At 37.7% G+C, this 15,435-nt stretch overlaps 1 protein-coding gene across 6 annotated transcripts in view; it reads left to right on the top strand.

The window, feature by feature from the left end:
* Positions 1-313: 313 nt before the first annotated feature.
* The window catches only part of CCDC88A (coiled-coil domain containing 88A), a 148,384-nt gene continuing 133,262 nt past the window's right edge, over positions 314-15,435 (top strand). For 3 of the 6 annotated variants that reach the window (XM_047852925.1, XM_047852922.1, XM_047852921.1), the window contains exons 1-2: positions 316-1,172; positions 1,269-1,369. In XM_047852925.1, coding sequence (XP_047708881.1) covers positions 1,110-1,172; positions 1,269-1,369 — 164 coding nt within the window. In that variant the 5' untranslated portion in view covers positions 316-1,109. Of the gene's footprint in view, positions 1,173-1,268; positions 1,370-15,435 lie in introns of all 6 variants that reach the window. The other 3 variants (XR_007150925.1, XM_047852924.1, XM_047852923.1) reach the window with 3 other exon arrangements.

Genomic DNA, 15,435 nt, shown 5'->3' with positions numbered 1-15,435 from the left:
CCCATCCCCGCCCCCCACGCCCTGGCAACAGTCCTGGGCGCGAGCTAGGGCCGGCCACCGCAGCAGCTGCATGGAGCGCGCGTCCACGCCTGCGCCCGCCGCCAAAATCTGGGCGGCGGCGGGGCCGTCCCCGGGGGCGCGCTCGTTCGGGAGCGCGCTCATGCAGCGGTTTTCTTCTCCCACAATCCAGAGGCTGCGGCGCGGGAGGGGCGGAGAGTCGGCGGAAGGATATGGGCGCGGAGGGAGAAGCGCGCTCCCTTTGACGGAGGGTTCACGGCGCTGGTTGGGCGGCGTGGAGCGGGGTGTGATGCGGCACTGCGGTTCTGAGGCCGTTACTCCGGCTCCTCCAGAGAGGGCGGTGGAGGAGGCTGGAGCGCGGTGGTGATTTTGTGCCAGGGCTTCTCAGAGGCGCGCTGAAAAGGCTACGGGGCTGAGGAAACTGGGGGGTTAGGGACACACATTCAAGCCCCCACCCCCCGGGAGGGGAAGGGGGCTGGAAGCGAGGCTTGAGGTCGGCGGAGGGATGGTGTCTGTTCGGGGGGAAGGGGCGAGCCCTGCCTGTCGTTGGTGAGGGGCTGCGGGCAGGCGAGGCTCCGCGGGTCGTAGCGGCTCCATGCCCACTGGTGGGTGGAACGTGTTGAACGGGACGCGGAGGTCGAGCCTGGTGGCCGCTCGGAACCCTCAACATACTATCTAACGTGGTATTTCATTTAGCCCACGTTGGGATTAATTCATTGCGGGCAGCTTCGCTGGTCTGGCTCCTCCAGGAGCTGGGCAACCTTGACGGGCTTTTTGTCTTGCTGCTCCAGCCCCCTTTCCCTTCCTCCTCCTCCAGATGCCTTTTCTCTGCCCCTCCTCGCCCGGTACAGACATTTCCAGCGCAAGCTGCCGCTCGTGGCTGCTGTCGAAGCCGCTTCTCGGGATTTCGGCTTGTTCCCCTCTGGGGTGTTTTTTGAGGAGGGAGAGTTTTTCTCCCCTCCACGATGGGATTTTCTTCCTGTGCCAAAATGGACTTTCACTGATTTCTACTTACTTCTTCAACGTTTAGTGATCAATTCCCTAGGCGTATTTTTGTGGTAGTTCCCTTTTTCAAATACATTATCTGTAAAATGGAGAACGAAATTTTTACTCCCCTCCTGGAGCAGTTTATGACCAGCCCCTTGGTCACTTGGGTAAGTAGGGTGTTATTTATTGTATCTTTTGCTGCATTATTTGTGGCTGCAGAGATGGAGATGGGCGTTCGTGTCCTGACGATCATTCCGTTCTAGGTTAAAACGTTTGGACCTCTGGCTGCAGGAAATGGGACCAACCTGGATGAATATGTGGCTTTGGTTGATGGGGTATTCTTGAACCAGGTCATGCTCCAAATGTAAGTGTTCTTTTCTTTACTAGGGTAACTTGTTTTCTTTGAAAAAGGGCATACTGTAAACTTAGAGATTTTATGTTTTAAGCTCCTAATTGCTTTGGCCAGAAGAATTCAGGGTGTTTAAGAATTGGATGGACCTTGAAAGGAGTGATAATCTTACCTGCCCAGCCCATTTATCACAGTCTAGTAATTACGCCTATTAAAATTGTGAAACTTTAATTTTTCATTCTGCAAACCGTATATTGTCACTTACTGTCTTTAAGTGTTGAAATCCAAATCACGTTGTGTCCTCTAACTGGTAAATAGAGAAAAGAGAATATGGGAATAGTTTCCTAAGGGGGAATAAAGCCTTTACTGTGAAGTTATGTGTATTAGATGCAGAAATGTCTTATTAACCCTTGTATCTAAAAATAAGTGGCTGAGATTTTGAAACTGGTGAAGTAATAACAGATTTCAAAAAAAAAGAATTTCAAATAACAGTTCTGATTGGTGAGAACTGTTGCTGTGGCAAGTAATTTAAATGGGTACAGTAACTCAAGTCTGATTAGATTATTATGTGAATTGTTAGATTAATATTGGGGGGATCATTTTAAAGTATTTTTAAAGCTAGTTTTGAAATGCGGGTAACTGACATCTTGATGACAACTAGATAATGATTTTAGTAGGCAAATCTTTGTCTTTTATGTTTATGATACTTGGGTTTGTATTAAGTAGAGAAGTACTTTTAAGATGGGAGCTGAATATCCAAATCATATTGGTAGATCAGTGAAATAAAAACCATTTTTATCATTATAGGTATTGTAGCATTCAAGCTAAGTACATCAGTGTAAGCTTTCTAAGTACATCAGCATAGGTTATCAAACTCTGAATGTTATTGTTGTGTTCAAAATAATGTGTATTTAGCCTAATCTCTCTTGAATAGAATCTGATTACAAGCGTAGTTTGGAACCTTCAGTTTCAAAGCATCCTTAACCTTTTATGTATGTGGGAGTTTAGTGCATTATTAATAAATAATTGTTACTAAGGAATAAGTCCACTGTGAATAATCACATGAAGTGTCATTTCTGTATTTTGTAGGAAATTATGTTTCTTTTTAGATTTTTTAAATAAAAGAAGAGGTAGAAGTCAAAACCATAAATGTTCCAGTGTAACTTCTCAGTCTGTGTGCCCAGAGATATTGGTAGTCTGTGTGCTCAAAGAGATTTGTGTGTTGTTTTTCATGTATGTATTGATCCTACAGAGAAGCGTTGTACTACTATGTGCTTCCATAGGTGTTTTATTTGTATAGGCACTAAATGTGTGTATATTTTTTTTCTTAAGAAAGGAAAAAGGAATGTAGACAATTATTTCCATGGACAGTAAATATATTTTTGGCAGCTCTCCCAGTGGAACTATTTTTTTATCTTTGAAATATCCCACTATTTCATAAGCAAAAGGGTAGAATAATTAAATTGACTTCTATTTTAGGGAACACACATGACAGGAAGGGTAGCCATTACAGTAGATACTCAGAACTTGTTCCCTCTCTTGTTTTTAGATGGAGAATTTTGAATTTGTATGCTGAACCCTAAAAAAAATAGGTGTATTTACAAAATAGGAAAATACTTTAGTTTTCCACTTTTTTAATATTTACTTTTTTATTTAATTATTTTTAAAGTAGGTTTCATGCCCAACGTGGGGCTTAAACTCATGACCCTGAGATTAAGAGTTGCATCCTCTACTGAGTGAGCCAGCCAGACACTTTTAGTTTTCCACTTCAATGTTTTTTATTTGAATGATTCTTTCTCCAAAAAATATTTAGATTTTTTGAGCACTGAATAGTTAGCCAAGGTACTAAAAACAGACACTTGTTTCCACTTTGAGTGGAATTGAGTGCAACTTTATATTTAAAAATATATATGGATATTTTGAAAGTAATGGTGTTTCAAAATAGTGGTTGCCAGGTTGTTTTTGGGAGGGGAGGGGGGTGGGGAGAGGACTAGCTCCATTCCAAACCTCAAATCTACTTCTGTTTTCAGTTCCACCTCTCAGTTTCTTTAAAAGTTTTTTCAGTGTCCTAATTCTGTTCTGAATGACCTATATAAATTAAAGGGAAAGAAAATTAGAAAAAAAGGAAGAAGTAGGCTTTAGCTTTTTAAAAAATAATTTGTTTAAATAAGATAAATGTATTTTAATTAATTATTTACCTAATAGGGCAACAAAATATGCATTGTTTTTAAAGCTGTATTTTGCTAACTTTAAAATCATTAAGATTTCTGTTAAGTACTTTATTCGAGTTAATGTTTGATTTAATCTACTCTATTAAATTGTCAGTTGAACTGTACCCAGTAAGTTAACCTAAAAGGTAGCCTTAGTCTAAGTCATCTCTAGATTAAATTTGTTTACAGAATTTGTGAGTGAGAACCCTTTCTAAAATGAAACTATTTTTCTTCATGTGTGTTTTGCTTGGAGTTTGTTGAGCTTCTTGGATCTGTGGGTGTGCGGTTCTTAACAAATTCAGAAAATTTTTGGCTGTTTTTTATTTTTAGAAATAAATATTTATATTAGAATATATAAGTGTGTGTGTGTATATATATTCTTGCCCACACTTCCCCTTTTGGAAGTCCCAATTACATGTAAATCAGGCTATTTGATGTTCACTGATGTTGTGTTCATGTTTTTTCAGTCTTCTGTGTTTCATTTTGGATAATTTTGCTACATCTTCAACTTGACTAATCTTTTCTTCTGTAATGTTTAATTTGGTGTTAATTCCATCCAGCTTCTTTTTCATTTCAGACATTATGATTCTATTCTAGAAATAGAGTTCTTTTTGTATCTCACATGTGTATAGCTTTCATGCTTTGTCTTTTCTCTAGCCACTTGAATGTATAGAGTACAGTTATAACTGGATTAATATTTATTTCTACAAATTCTATCTGTATCATTTCTGGATTGGTTTTGATCGATTTTTCTCCCCATAAAGGATTGCGTTTCTTTGCTTTTGCATGCCTGGTAATTTTTGATTGGATGATAGACATTTGGAATTTTACCTTGTGGGGTGCTGGATATTTTTGTTTTTCATTACATACTTTTGAACTTTCTTCTGGGATACATTAAATTACTTGGAAACAGTTTGATTTCTCAGGTCCTGCTTTTAAGTTGTATCAGGCAGTACTACTTTGTTACTCTATTGGCAAAACCCTTCTGAGTACTCTCGATGGTAGGAACAGGAGCTATTTCTGGACCTGTGTGAGCTCTGGGTGGTATTCCCTCTTATCCGTACCCACCCTCCTGACCCCCCACTGTTCTTGGGTAGTTTCCTCACATGTATATGCTAATAAGTACTCAGCTGAAGACTTGAGGGATACCTTCTGCAGATCTCTGGGTTTTTCTGTGAACTTTTCTTCTCTTATGTACTCTACCTTGTATATGACAGTCACCTTGTTGTCTCTAGATTAAGTTCTGTCTCCTCAATTCAGGGAGGTAATTGCTCTGTCAGAGTTCCCCATCCCTGTTCTATGGCCTAGGAACCCTTTCAAGGTAATAAGTTGGGGCAATGGTAGGACTCATCTTGTATGTTTCCCATCTGTCAAGGATCTATTGTCCTTTGCTTTTTCATGTCCATTGCCTTGAAAAACACAATATATTTTTTCCTTCTTTTTCTAGTTTTTTTCAAGCAGGAGAGTACTTTGGTTCCTGACATTCCATCTTGGCCAAAGTGGAAATCTGTTTATATACTTATAATTACACTTTTGGCCTGGCAGTCTTGCTATTCCTGCTTTCAGTTTGACATAGAATTTTGTTATAGAAAGCTTATGGTATATATATATTTTTCATCTACAGTCTTTATTAAAAGTGAGAATATTAATTAGTGACTTTGGATTTGCCATTTTGGACTTTGTTTACATTTTCTTCATGCCTGTTTACCAACTCTGCCTTATAATTTTGGAGTCTGCTCACTGACTTGGGATTCGCTGCATTCAGAGATAAATCCTGGATGTCACTGAGTAGTTCCTTGAATCAAAGAATCTCTGTAAGAGCTTGTGACATGGCATCAATCTTGTTTAACTAATGGGGAAGGGGAAGCTCTTTAGAGATCAGGAATGATGGGCCAGCTCTTCTGTATGCTGCAGGGCATTTTTGTATTTCAGCCAAGTGAAATCTTTATTTCTCACTTCTGGTTACCACTCATAGGGTTTGGTGACACTAGAAATAATCATTTTCTTGTTTGAGATGTCATGCAGTTCCGTAACCCATTTTGCATATTACTTGCTATGAAATTTTAAGGAATTTATGACATGGTTGTGAATTTCATAATTCTAAAGTTTAAAAGTATGCTATTTATATTACCTAAGCAGTTGAAGATATGTATAAGGGTTTTAAGTATGGAGAAAATTATTAATGGTGTCAGAAAAATGATTCAACCCCATTAGATAATTATAGAGATCTATACTTGAAATACCTGACAATTACTATATACTTGTTCTGGCTTTTTCTTTTAGAATCTTGAACTTGAAGGAACTTTAGGAGTCCTCTACTATGAAAATCATTTTTAATTTAAAAAATTAAATGACACATGGTCATGCAGATTCTCCTTAAGTATTTCCTGAGAAGCACCTTCATAAACTATACCTAGCAGAAGGCATTTATCTAATAGAGGAAGTTGACTGAGAAGTGTTTCTTAGTTCTTTGAGTGTTTAAGATTCGAAAGTATGGAGAGGTAGATTGGGGACGATGAAATAGATAAAGGGTATCAAGAAAGAGTACACTTACATTGATGAGCACTGAATAATGTATAGGGTTGTTGAATCATTATACTGTATACCAGAAACTAATAAGTATGTTAATTATACTTCAATTAAAAAAAAAGAAAAGTAAGATTCAAAAGTAGGTTGTGCTAACTTTATAATGACCCTAAAGTGACTTATAAAATACATGAGTTTCAGGGCACCTAGGTGACTCGGTTAAGTCTCCGACTTTGGCTCAGGTCATGATCTTGCAGTTCGTGGGTTCGAGCGTCACGTCAGGCTGTGTGCTGACAGCTCATAGACTGGAGCCTGCTTTGGCTTCTGTGTCACTCTCTCTATCTGCTCTTCCCCTGCTCACACTCTTGTCCCTCTCTCTCAAAAAATGAATAAATATTTTAAAATATATATATGGGTTTCTTACCAAGTGTGGCATTGACTCTGAATTTTGGCGTGGTCATCTCAGGTTTTCTCATTGGGCCTCATAGTTTTTGTTTAGTTTTGTTTTTGTTTGTTGCTTTTTTAAAAACACACTTATGATACAGTCATAGTTGCTGTCTTATTACTAAGTTTTGTGATTTACCTCCCAAATTTTTCTTAGATGTGTCCCTGACTTTTGGATTAATGTGGGAGCCCTGACTGGTCTTACTTTTGGGCTTGCCCCTCTTCAAGTTGTCTTCTCAATCTGTGATCACATGTACTTATATATGACTCTTGTCTGATAGCATTTATCTCATTGTATTGCAGTTTTTGGTATGTTTGACTCCACTAACTAACCTGTGAATTTCTTGAAACCATCTAGTATCTCTTTCATCTTTATTTCTAGCATATGCTTAACATACAGTAGGTACTTGATATACTACTGTTGAATGAATGAATAATAGCAAGGTTATGTGGTAAAGTAGGATGAATTTGGGCTTTGAGTCAGACAAGGTTTAATTCTCACTATGCTACATACTAGTTTATGACCTAAACAATTTACTTACATTTCCAAATCTCGGTTCCTACATCTATGAGATGAAAGATAGTGTTTCCTTCCTGGCGTAGACTTAATCTCTAATAATGTACAGATGGTATCTATTTTCTGTTTTGTTGACCACTGTATTCCCAGTGCTGGTTGCTGTCATTAGTATTGTTGTGTAGTAGGCCAAACCTGCTTTTTTATGTTTCTTCAAACAAATGATCATTCACAGCTTAGTTTTATATAATTCCTATTGGTATCACATCTATGTAGATATAAAATCTTTAGAAAGTTACTTCTCAATTTCTTCATTTATAAACAGGATAAAAAGAATCACAGAGTTATGAGAATCAAATAGGATAATTTGTGTACAATGCTTGGCATATAGCAAGAGTCAGGTATTGTTAGCTCTTGATCTTTGCTTTATTCCTATTATCATAATAATCATTTTTCCCTACACTGCCCTTTCCCTTTTTTTTGCCTAGCAAATTTTAACTCATTCTTTAATACCCTCTGAAGTCCCTTGGGAGAGTTAATTGCTCTCTCCCCTATCATCTAATATCTATCTTTACCAAATTGTTAAAAGTGCTGCAGCAACTAGATAGCATTTAGAGGCTAGAAGTTTTTGTTATGTATCACCAGTACCTAGCATAGATTTGGTATAAGTTTTCATTAAATGTTAAGGAATAAATGAAACATTTCATAATTTTATTAACTTAAAAAATTTTGAAAACTCTAGTATTGTAGAATTTAATTTACTTTACTTTCTAGTTTGTCTTCTATTTCTCCTTTTGTTCTTTCTCTGTTCCATTATTTAATTACCGTTATTGAATATTTTCCCCACCTATGTTATGTCTTGCTTGAGTTGACTTTGTAAGAACAAGTCATAGTCCATGCTTTTGAATGGTATTAGAATATACAGTGACTTCAGTTTGGTTTCCAGTAATGTTACTGATCATGTCCAAATATTGGGATTTTTGTCCACAGCCTTATATTGGACTGATGTCTTTAACAGTCCATAGTCATTGTCTGATTTGCTGTATGAGCCATATCTAGTTAAGCTACAAAAAGCGATGAGAACCTAGAGAACAGAAACTAGTTGCTATATATGGGAGTATTTTTAAATTTTTAAACTGAAATTTTTTTCTGTAATGTGTATTAATATGGGAAACTCAAAAAGGAACAATTCTTATTTTTATTTTTTAAAATTTATTCAAAAAAATTTTTAGGGGTGCCTGGGTGGCTGGTTAAGCATCCGACTTCAGCTCAGGTCATGATCTCACAGTTTGTGGGTTCGAGCCCCATGTCAGGCTCTGTGCTGACAGCTCTGAGCCTGGAGCCTGCTTTGGATTCTGTGTCCCCCTCTCTCCCTGCTCTTCCCCCACTCATGCTCTGTCTTTGTCTCTCTCTCAAAAAATAAATAAACATTAAAAAAATATATAAAATTTTTTTAGTTTATTTTTTGAGAGAGAGAGCAGGGGAGGGGAAGGAGAGAGAGAGAGAGAGAGAGAGAGAGAGAGAGAGAGAGAGAATCCTAAGCAGCCTCTGCACTGTCAGCACAGAGCCCAATGTGAGGCTTGAACTCAAGAAACATGAGACCATGACCTGAGCTGAAGTCAAGAGTCAAATGCTTAACTGACTGAGCCACTCAGGCACTCCACTTATTTATTTTTTTAAGTAATGTCTCCACCCAACATGGGGCTTGAACTCATGATGCCAAGATTAAGAATCTCATGCTCAACTGACTGAGCTAGCCAGGTGCCCACAGGAAACATCAGTTCTTAACTATACTCTTTCAGAACAGCATTTGACCTTCTTTTAGGATTTGTGACATAGATTGGTACCACTATAGGCAGAAAGTTTCAATATTTAAAAATAATTGAGATTTAATTGATATTAAAAGATACCTAATATTCAATTTTGTAATCACTAAGCTAGCTACTTTTAGAAAGGTGGTGTGGTATAGAGGAAGAAACTGCCTTGAGAGTTATGTTTAATTCCTGGATCAGGCTGGTTGGTTGGTGGAGCAGTCAAAACACACACATTTGTTGATTAGTTGGTTGTATTACTTGGGTGTGGTTTGTGGCACCCCTGAACATTTTCAATACCAACATCAAAGATTACACCATCATAAATACAGTAATATTGAATCAAAAGTTTGAAATATTGCAAGAATTACTAAAATGTGGCACAGAGACACAAAGTAAGCAAATGCTATTGGAAAAAAAATGGCAAAATGGCACCAACAGACTTGATTAACAGTCATAAACCTTCAATTTGTGAAAAACATAATTATCTACAACGTGCAGTAAAGTGAAGCACAATAAGATGTGGTATGTCTGTATTCTCTTTCTTCATGATTTTATTCCTATTCTATCTTAGCTCTATTTTGCTAGTTCAATAATTAATAAAACTAGGTTGATGAAACTCATCAAGTTTATTCTGACATTTGTGAGACTCAGGGCAAGTATTCATTTACCACGATAGGCCTAAATATTTAAAGGTTATAAACCAGACTAAGAAATTGTTGACTATGTTCTGATCTTTTATCATGAAAAGTAGGTATATCTGAAAAATATACCTTCATGATGACTTGAAAGATTCAAATTTAGAATTTATGTAATTTAGAATTCAAAAACTCAGTTTCTTATCAGAGTATAGTGGAGCTCAACCTCCTCCCCACATCCCTAGCTCTGTCTAGCCCCACAGAGGGGTCTCATGTGCATACCTGTGGGCATCCTGTAGGCATGCCTAAGACCCATGCTCTTGCAAACAGCTCTCCTTGACCCAGTGATAACATACATCTGTATAGTCCATCCTCAGGACAGACCTAGGAAAGAGTCCTGTGCAGGCCCTGTAATTGGGTTAGAGGTATTTGGGCAAGAATTTCCAGAGTTCTAGGTAACTGCAGTGTCATCTATGTATGGGTATATCCTCTTGCTTCCATGGGTTGCTTGCTCAGTGGTGAGGGGCATGGCCTGAGGAGGGCCAGAGTGGCACTCAAGGCTGAGATCTGTTTTGTCAGGATCTAAAATACAGTACTCAGTGAATGAGAAGGCTGAAGAGATAGTTTCCTTAAAGGTCAGTTTATTCAGTGAGTAGTTCCCGAGTGCTCACTATATGATAAACTATCTGCTAGATACTGGGGATATGATGCTGAATAAGATACGGTCTTTCCTCACTAGTAACGAGAACAACATGCAGATAAATTGCAGTGTGATACATGTGCTATATGGTAGAATTATGTTCTTGAAAAAATGTTGGCACAAAGAGAGATGTGATTATTCACTTAGAAGAGGGAGAATTTGAACTAGGACATGAAAGTTGAATAGGACCAATTCGGTAAATAGGAATCATAAACAGTTGGAGTAGGAGGCAAATGGCATAAAAAGAGGCATGAAGATATGACTAAAAATAGTAGACTCAAATAACTATAGGTTGTATTGTACAGCTGAAGCAGAGATTGTATGCTTCTTGCACATAGGAGAGGAGTTTGAAGAGGTGGGGATTGGGAGACTGTCCTTAGATACCATGTTAAGAAGGTTGGATTTTTTTTCCTGTGGAGACATGTGTTACTTCACATTCTTTTTGGAGAAATAGAGCTAGCCCTTGGTAGCCCTTGGTGTGTGTGTGTGTGTGTGTGTGTGTGTGTGTGTGTGTGTGTATACAGAGATTTATTTTAAGGAACTGGCTCATGAGATTGTGGAGGTTTAGCTAGTTTAAAAGCTGATGGGGCAGGCTGGCGGGCTGGTAGGTGGGTTGGAAACTCAGGGAAGAATTGCACTGAGTTCAAAGGGAGCTTGCTACAAGGAGGTCAGCCTTTGTTCCAGTAACACCTTCAAATGACTGGATGAGGTCCACTCACACGGAGGGTAATCTGCTTTACTCAAAGTCCATTGATTTATGTGTTAATCATATTGAAAGAAACATCCAGAACAATATTTGACCACATATCTGGGCACTGTGGTCCACCCAAGTTGATACATAAAATTAACCATCATAACTAGTGTTTATTAAGCTAGGTCCACAGATATTCTTGGGGGGGGGGGTCTGTGGTAATTTAGGAAATTTAATTTTGTGTTTTAATTTCATAAATTCAAATTTTTTTTCAAGAGGTAATAAAAACAAGAAATTCTTTTGCAGTGATAATTCACAGTTGATTTTTTTTTTCATAGAATAAGACTAGTTTCTTAAGTCACTTTCTCATACAGGGTCCATGGACTCTTAGGATATATATCTATAGGATAATGCTCAGAGATTCTTGATAATTTTGTTTTTTAAAAAGGTGTCACTACTGTACTCCAGCTTTAAAAACAGTAATATAGGCTATTGAAATCATGAAAGGAATTGAAACAGATAGCATTTGCATTTTAGAAGGATTAAATTTGGTGCTTATGGAGGCAAGAATAGAGATATTAACAGCATTTATGTAGAAGTGATATAGAAGAGAGACAGTATGAAAGTGATGGGACTTGGTTACTGATTTGATACAAAGAATGAGAAAGGCATGAGTCTGGGATGACTGCCACACTTTTTACTTGGGTAAAGAGCAGATGGTAGTGCCCTTAGTAAAGTAAGACATTACAAGAGGATGAAAATTTGAGGGGAGGGGAAGTATAGAAAATAAGTGCTGAGTTTATTTTGGAGGGTCTGGTGAACAATGAGAAGTATCTTGTGGGCGGATAGATATACATAGGTCTGGTGGTGCTCAGGGAAAAGGTCTAGAATAGAGATAGAGATATGAGAATCTAAGGACATGGGTGCCAGAAAAAATACAGAAGGGAACCGATGATAGATCCTAGGAAACCGTAACATTAAAAGGCTGGAAGTTTGAGGAAAAGTAGGAAAATTCACAAGACTCCTGGGAGGAGATCACAAAGGGAGTCAGTTAAAGGCGAATTGTCTTGCATAAAGATGTATTGTCATGTGAGGTTGATGGCTTATTTGCGATTTGGAAACCACAGATTTATAGTGGAGCCAATCAGTGTGGTTGAATAACTTACCCAATAATGCTTAGCTGCTCAGAAACTAACAAAAAGGTCTGTAGAGTTTTCTCAGATTTGGGGATCTATAATGTAGATGTAGGGTTGGATATCCAGGTGAATAGTTGAAATGAATAGAGTGTGATCATTAAAGTGAAGGAGGAAAGCAAGTGTCATCAGGAGGAGGCTGATAGATTAGAGAGGTTGCAATAGGATGAAAGATGAGTAGGATTAGAGAAGGTGAGAAGAGATGGAATAGGGGATTTTCAGAGTTTGAGATTTTGAAAGTTGCAATTCTGAATGGTGATTTAGGGCCAGGGTTAGACCATGCTAATGGGTGGATAAAATAGAATATAGTGAAAATAACTAAAGTTGAGAAGGAATTTATTTCCTTTTTTTTTTAAATATATAAGGTTAATGGTCTTTTGATTACCACTAGAGGTAGAAATGAGTATTTTGAATTAAAGTGGAAAGCTGGGAAATAAATAGCTAATTATAACAGTGTTATAATTAAAGAAAAATTTAACAGTAAGGAAGGAAGAAGACTGGCAATTGTAATGTTTATATTAACATGCTCTTTGTGGGCTAGTATCCAAAATCTATAAAGACCTCACCAAACTCCACACCCGAAAAACAAATGATCCAGTGAAGAAATGGGCAGAAAACATGAATAGACACTTCTCTAAAGAAGACATCCCGATGGCCAACAGGCACATGAAAAGATGCTCAACGTTGCTCCTCATCAGGGAAATACAAATCAATACCACACTCAGATATCACTTCATGCCAGTCAGAGTGGCTAAAATGAACAAATCAGGAGACTATAGATGCGGGAGAGGATGTGGAAAAACGGGAACCCTCTTTCACTGTTGGTGGGAATGCAAACTGGTGCAGCCGCTCTGGAAAACAGTGTGGAGGTTCCTCAAAAAATTAAAAATAGACCTACCCTATGGCCCAGCAATGCACTGCTAGGAATTTACCCAAGGGATACAGGAGTGCTGATGCATAGGGGCACTTGTACCCCAATGTTTGTAGCAGCATTCTCAACAATAGCCAAATTATGGAAAGAGCCTAAATGTCCATCAACTGACGAATGGATAAAGAAATTGTGATTTATATACACAATGGAATACTACGCAGCAATGAGAAAGAATGAAATATGGCCCTTTGTAGCAACGTGGATGGAGCTGGAGAGTGTTATGCTAAGTGAAATAAGCCATACAGAGAAAGACAGATCCCATGTTTTCACTCTTATGTGGATCCTGAGAAACTTAACAGAAGTCCATGGGGGAGGGGAAGAAAAAAAAAAAAGAGGTTAGAGTGGGAGAGAGCCAAAGCATAAGAGACTCTTAAAAACTGAGAACAAACTGAAGGTTGATGGGGGGGGGGGGGGCGTGGGAGGGAGGGGAGGGTGGGTGATGGGTATTGAGGAGGGCACCTTTTGGGATGAGCACTGAGTGTTGTATGGAAACCAATTTGACAATAAATTTTATATAAAAAAGCCCATGCTTTTTGTATTAAACAGGAAATTTTGTGGGCTATCTTAATAGTTTTTCAGGAAATTTTACAAAATGGTGTGTTCTTAATGAAATTTACTTTCATAGTGAAGGTGATAAAAAAATGGTAAACTCCATAATATCATTGACGAAATGACTATTTCCTTTCAGAGCACCACGGAAGATAGTTTAGTTTTAGGTGATGGGTCCTAGTCCTTGCTTAAGACCTGGATTACTACAGAATTGTGGAGGGGTGCCTGGGTGGCTCAGTCTTTTGAGCATCTTGCTGTCAACACAGAGCCTGCTTGGGATTCTCTCTCTCCCTGTCTCTCTGCCCCTCCCCCACCAGCTTGAGTGTGTTCTCTCTCTCAAAATAAATAAATAAACATTAAAAAAACAAAACAAAACTACAGAATTGGGAAGGATGAGAAGTTGTGGGGAAAGACCACTGGAGGCAGTACTCCAATTCTGTTTTGCCAAGACTGGTTAAAAAAAGGGTAAACCACAGTAAATTCTCAGTTAACTTGAATGTTGAAGGAAATTGGAGTGTTGAGTTTTCTCATAATTGAAGGTTATTTTAATTTTTTTCCAACTCCACATTTTAAATCTTTGCAAGTGAATTAAACTGTATTTCCATCTTTGTAAATAGGATATGTACAAGTATTGATTCAGAATCTTGTAGTACCTCATTTGTTTTCAACTTAAGTCTTTGTGTTAAGTATTGAATGTATATAATTAAGATGAATCTATAATGAATGGTGAATGATCCCAAGTATGTATTTGGAAACAAATCTCTTGTTATTAGCTTGTTTGTTTTTCTTTTTTAATTTGTATGTATTTTGTATGTTTGGTTTTTGTTATTTGTTTATTTGTTTTTTGTGGGTTTTTTTTTTTTTTTTTTTTTTTTTTTTTTTTTTTTTTTTTTTTTTTTTTTTTTAGTGAAATGGAGTGTGTATGATAGTGTGGGTAGATTAGGGAGCCCTGCTGTTTAGAAATTAGTTAGAAGTCAGGTTTGGTCTCTAGAGATAGGATGGATAGTCAGGGAAGTCAAGGGGAAGAAGTTAGATTTAATTTAAACCTTGAAGAATGATTGGACTTGGGTAGCCATAGATGAGGAGAGGAGGGTATTTTAAGCTAGGGAATCAGCATGAGGAAAAAGCATATTTATGATTTGGGAGGTGGTAAGGAGACGAGCCTTGGTAGAGGATTCATCCAAGTTGGGAAATAGTAGAATATAAAGTTCCATAAGTAGAGTAGGCCAGATTATGGGAAACTTAAAAAATAACTATTATAATTTAAACTGCACATGGCAGGCATTGGATAACCATTTAAAATTACTTATTAGGGAATTAAAATACAAGGAAAATGACTTTAGCATTAGTTTGTAGAAAAGATTAAGTATGGACTTTATTTGTTCATCCAATGTTTATTAAGCATTTACTACGTATACCATTGCAGGTACTGAGACTCCATGAGCAAATCAATGAAACTTACGTTGTATTAGTGCTTGGAACAAAGGTGGAGAATAGTCAGGAACAAGTAAGGAAGATAGATGGGTAGTGATGGATGTCATCTGTGCTTATGGTGGTGAGGTCCTAGTCAGTGTGGGCTGTGTGAGTGGAGAAGAGGAGCACATTCAAGAACTTGCAAAAGAATTGATGGAATTCTAGATATAGTGTGTGAAAGGGAAGAATGAAGGATGATATGTCAGGATTAAAGCTGAGCAGACAGACTTAAACTTATGTATTTCTCGAGAAAAGGATGTTAAGTTTGGATACTTAATTATGCATGAAAAAATAAGGATATTTAGTTTATTTTTCTAGACTTGCAACTGGAAACATTTAAATGTGTAATATAGCAATGTGTTTTGACAATGATGCTTAATTTTATATGAGAAACATTTCAA

The sequence above is a fragment of the Prionailurus viverrinus genome, chromosome A3 (genome assembly GCF_022837055.1).
Source record: "Prionailurus viverrinus isolate Anna chromosome A3, UM_Priviv_1.0, whole genome shotgun sequence".
In the NCBI taxonomy this organism is placed as follows: domain Eukaryota; kingdom Metazoa; phylum Chordata; class Mammalia; order Carnivora; family Felidae; genus Prionailurus; species Prionailurus viverrinus.
The sequence above is the reverse complement of the archived record's forward strand: the minus strand, read 5'-3'. Positions and strand labels throughout refer to the sequence as shown.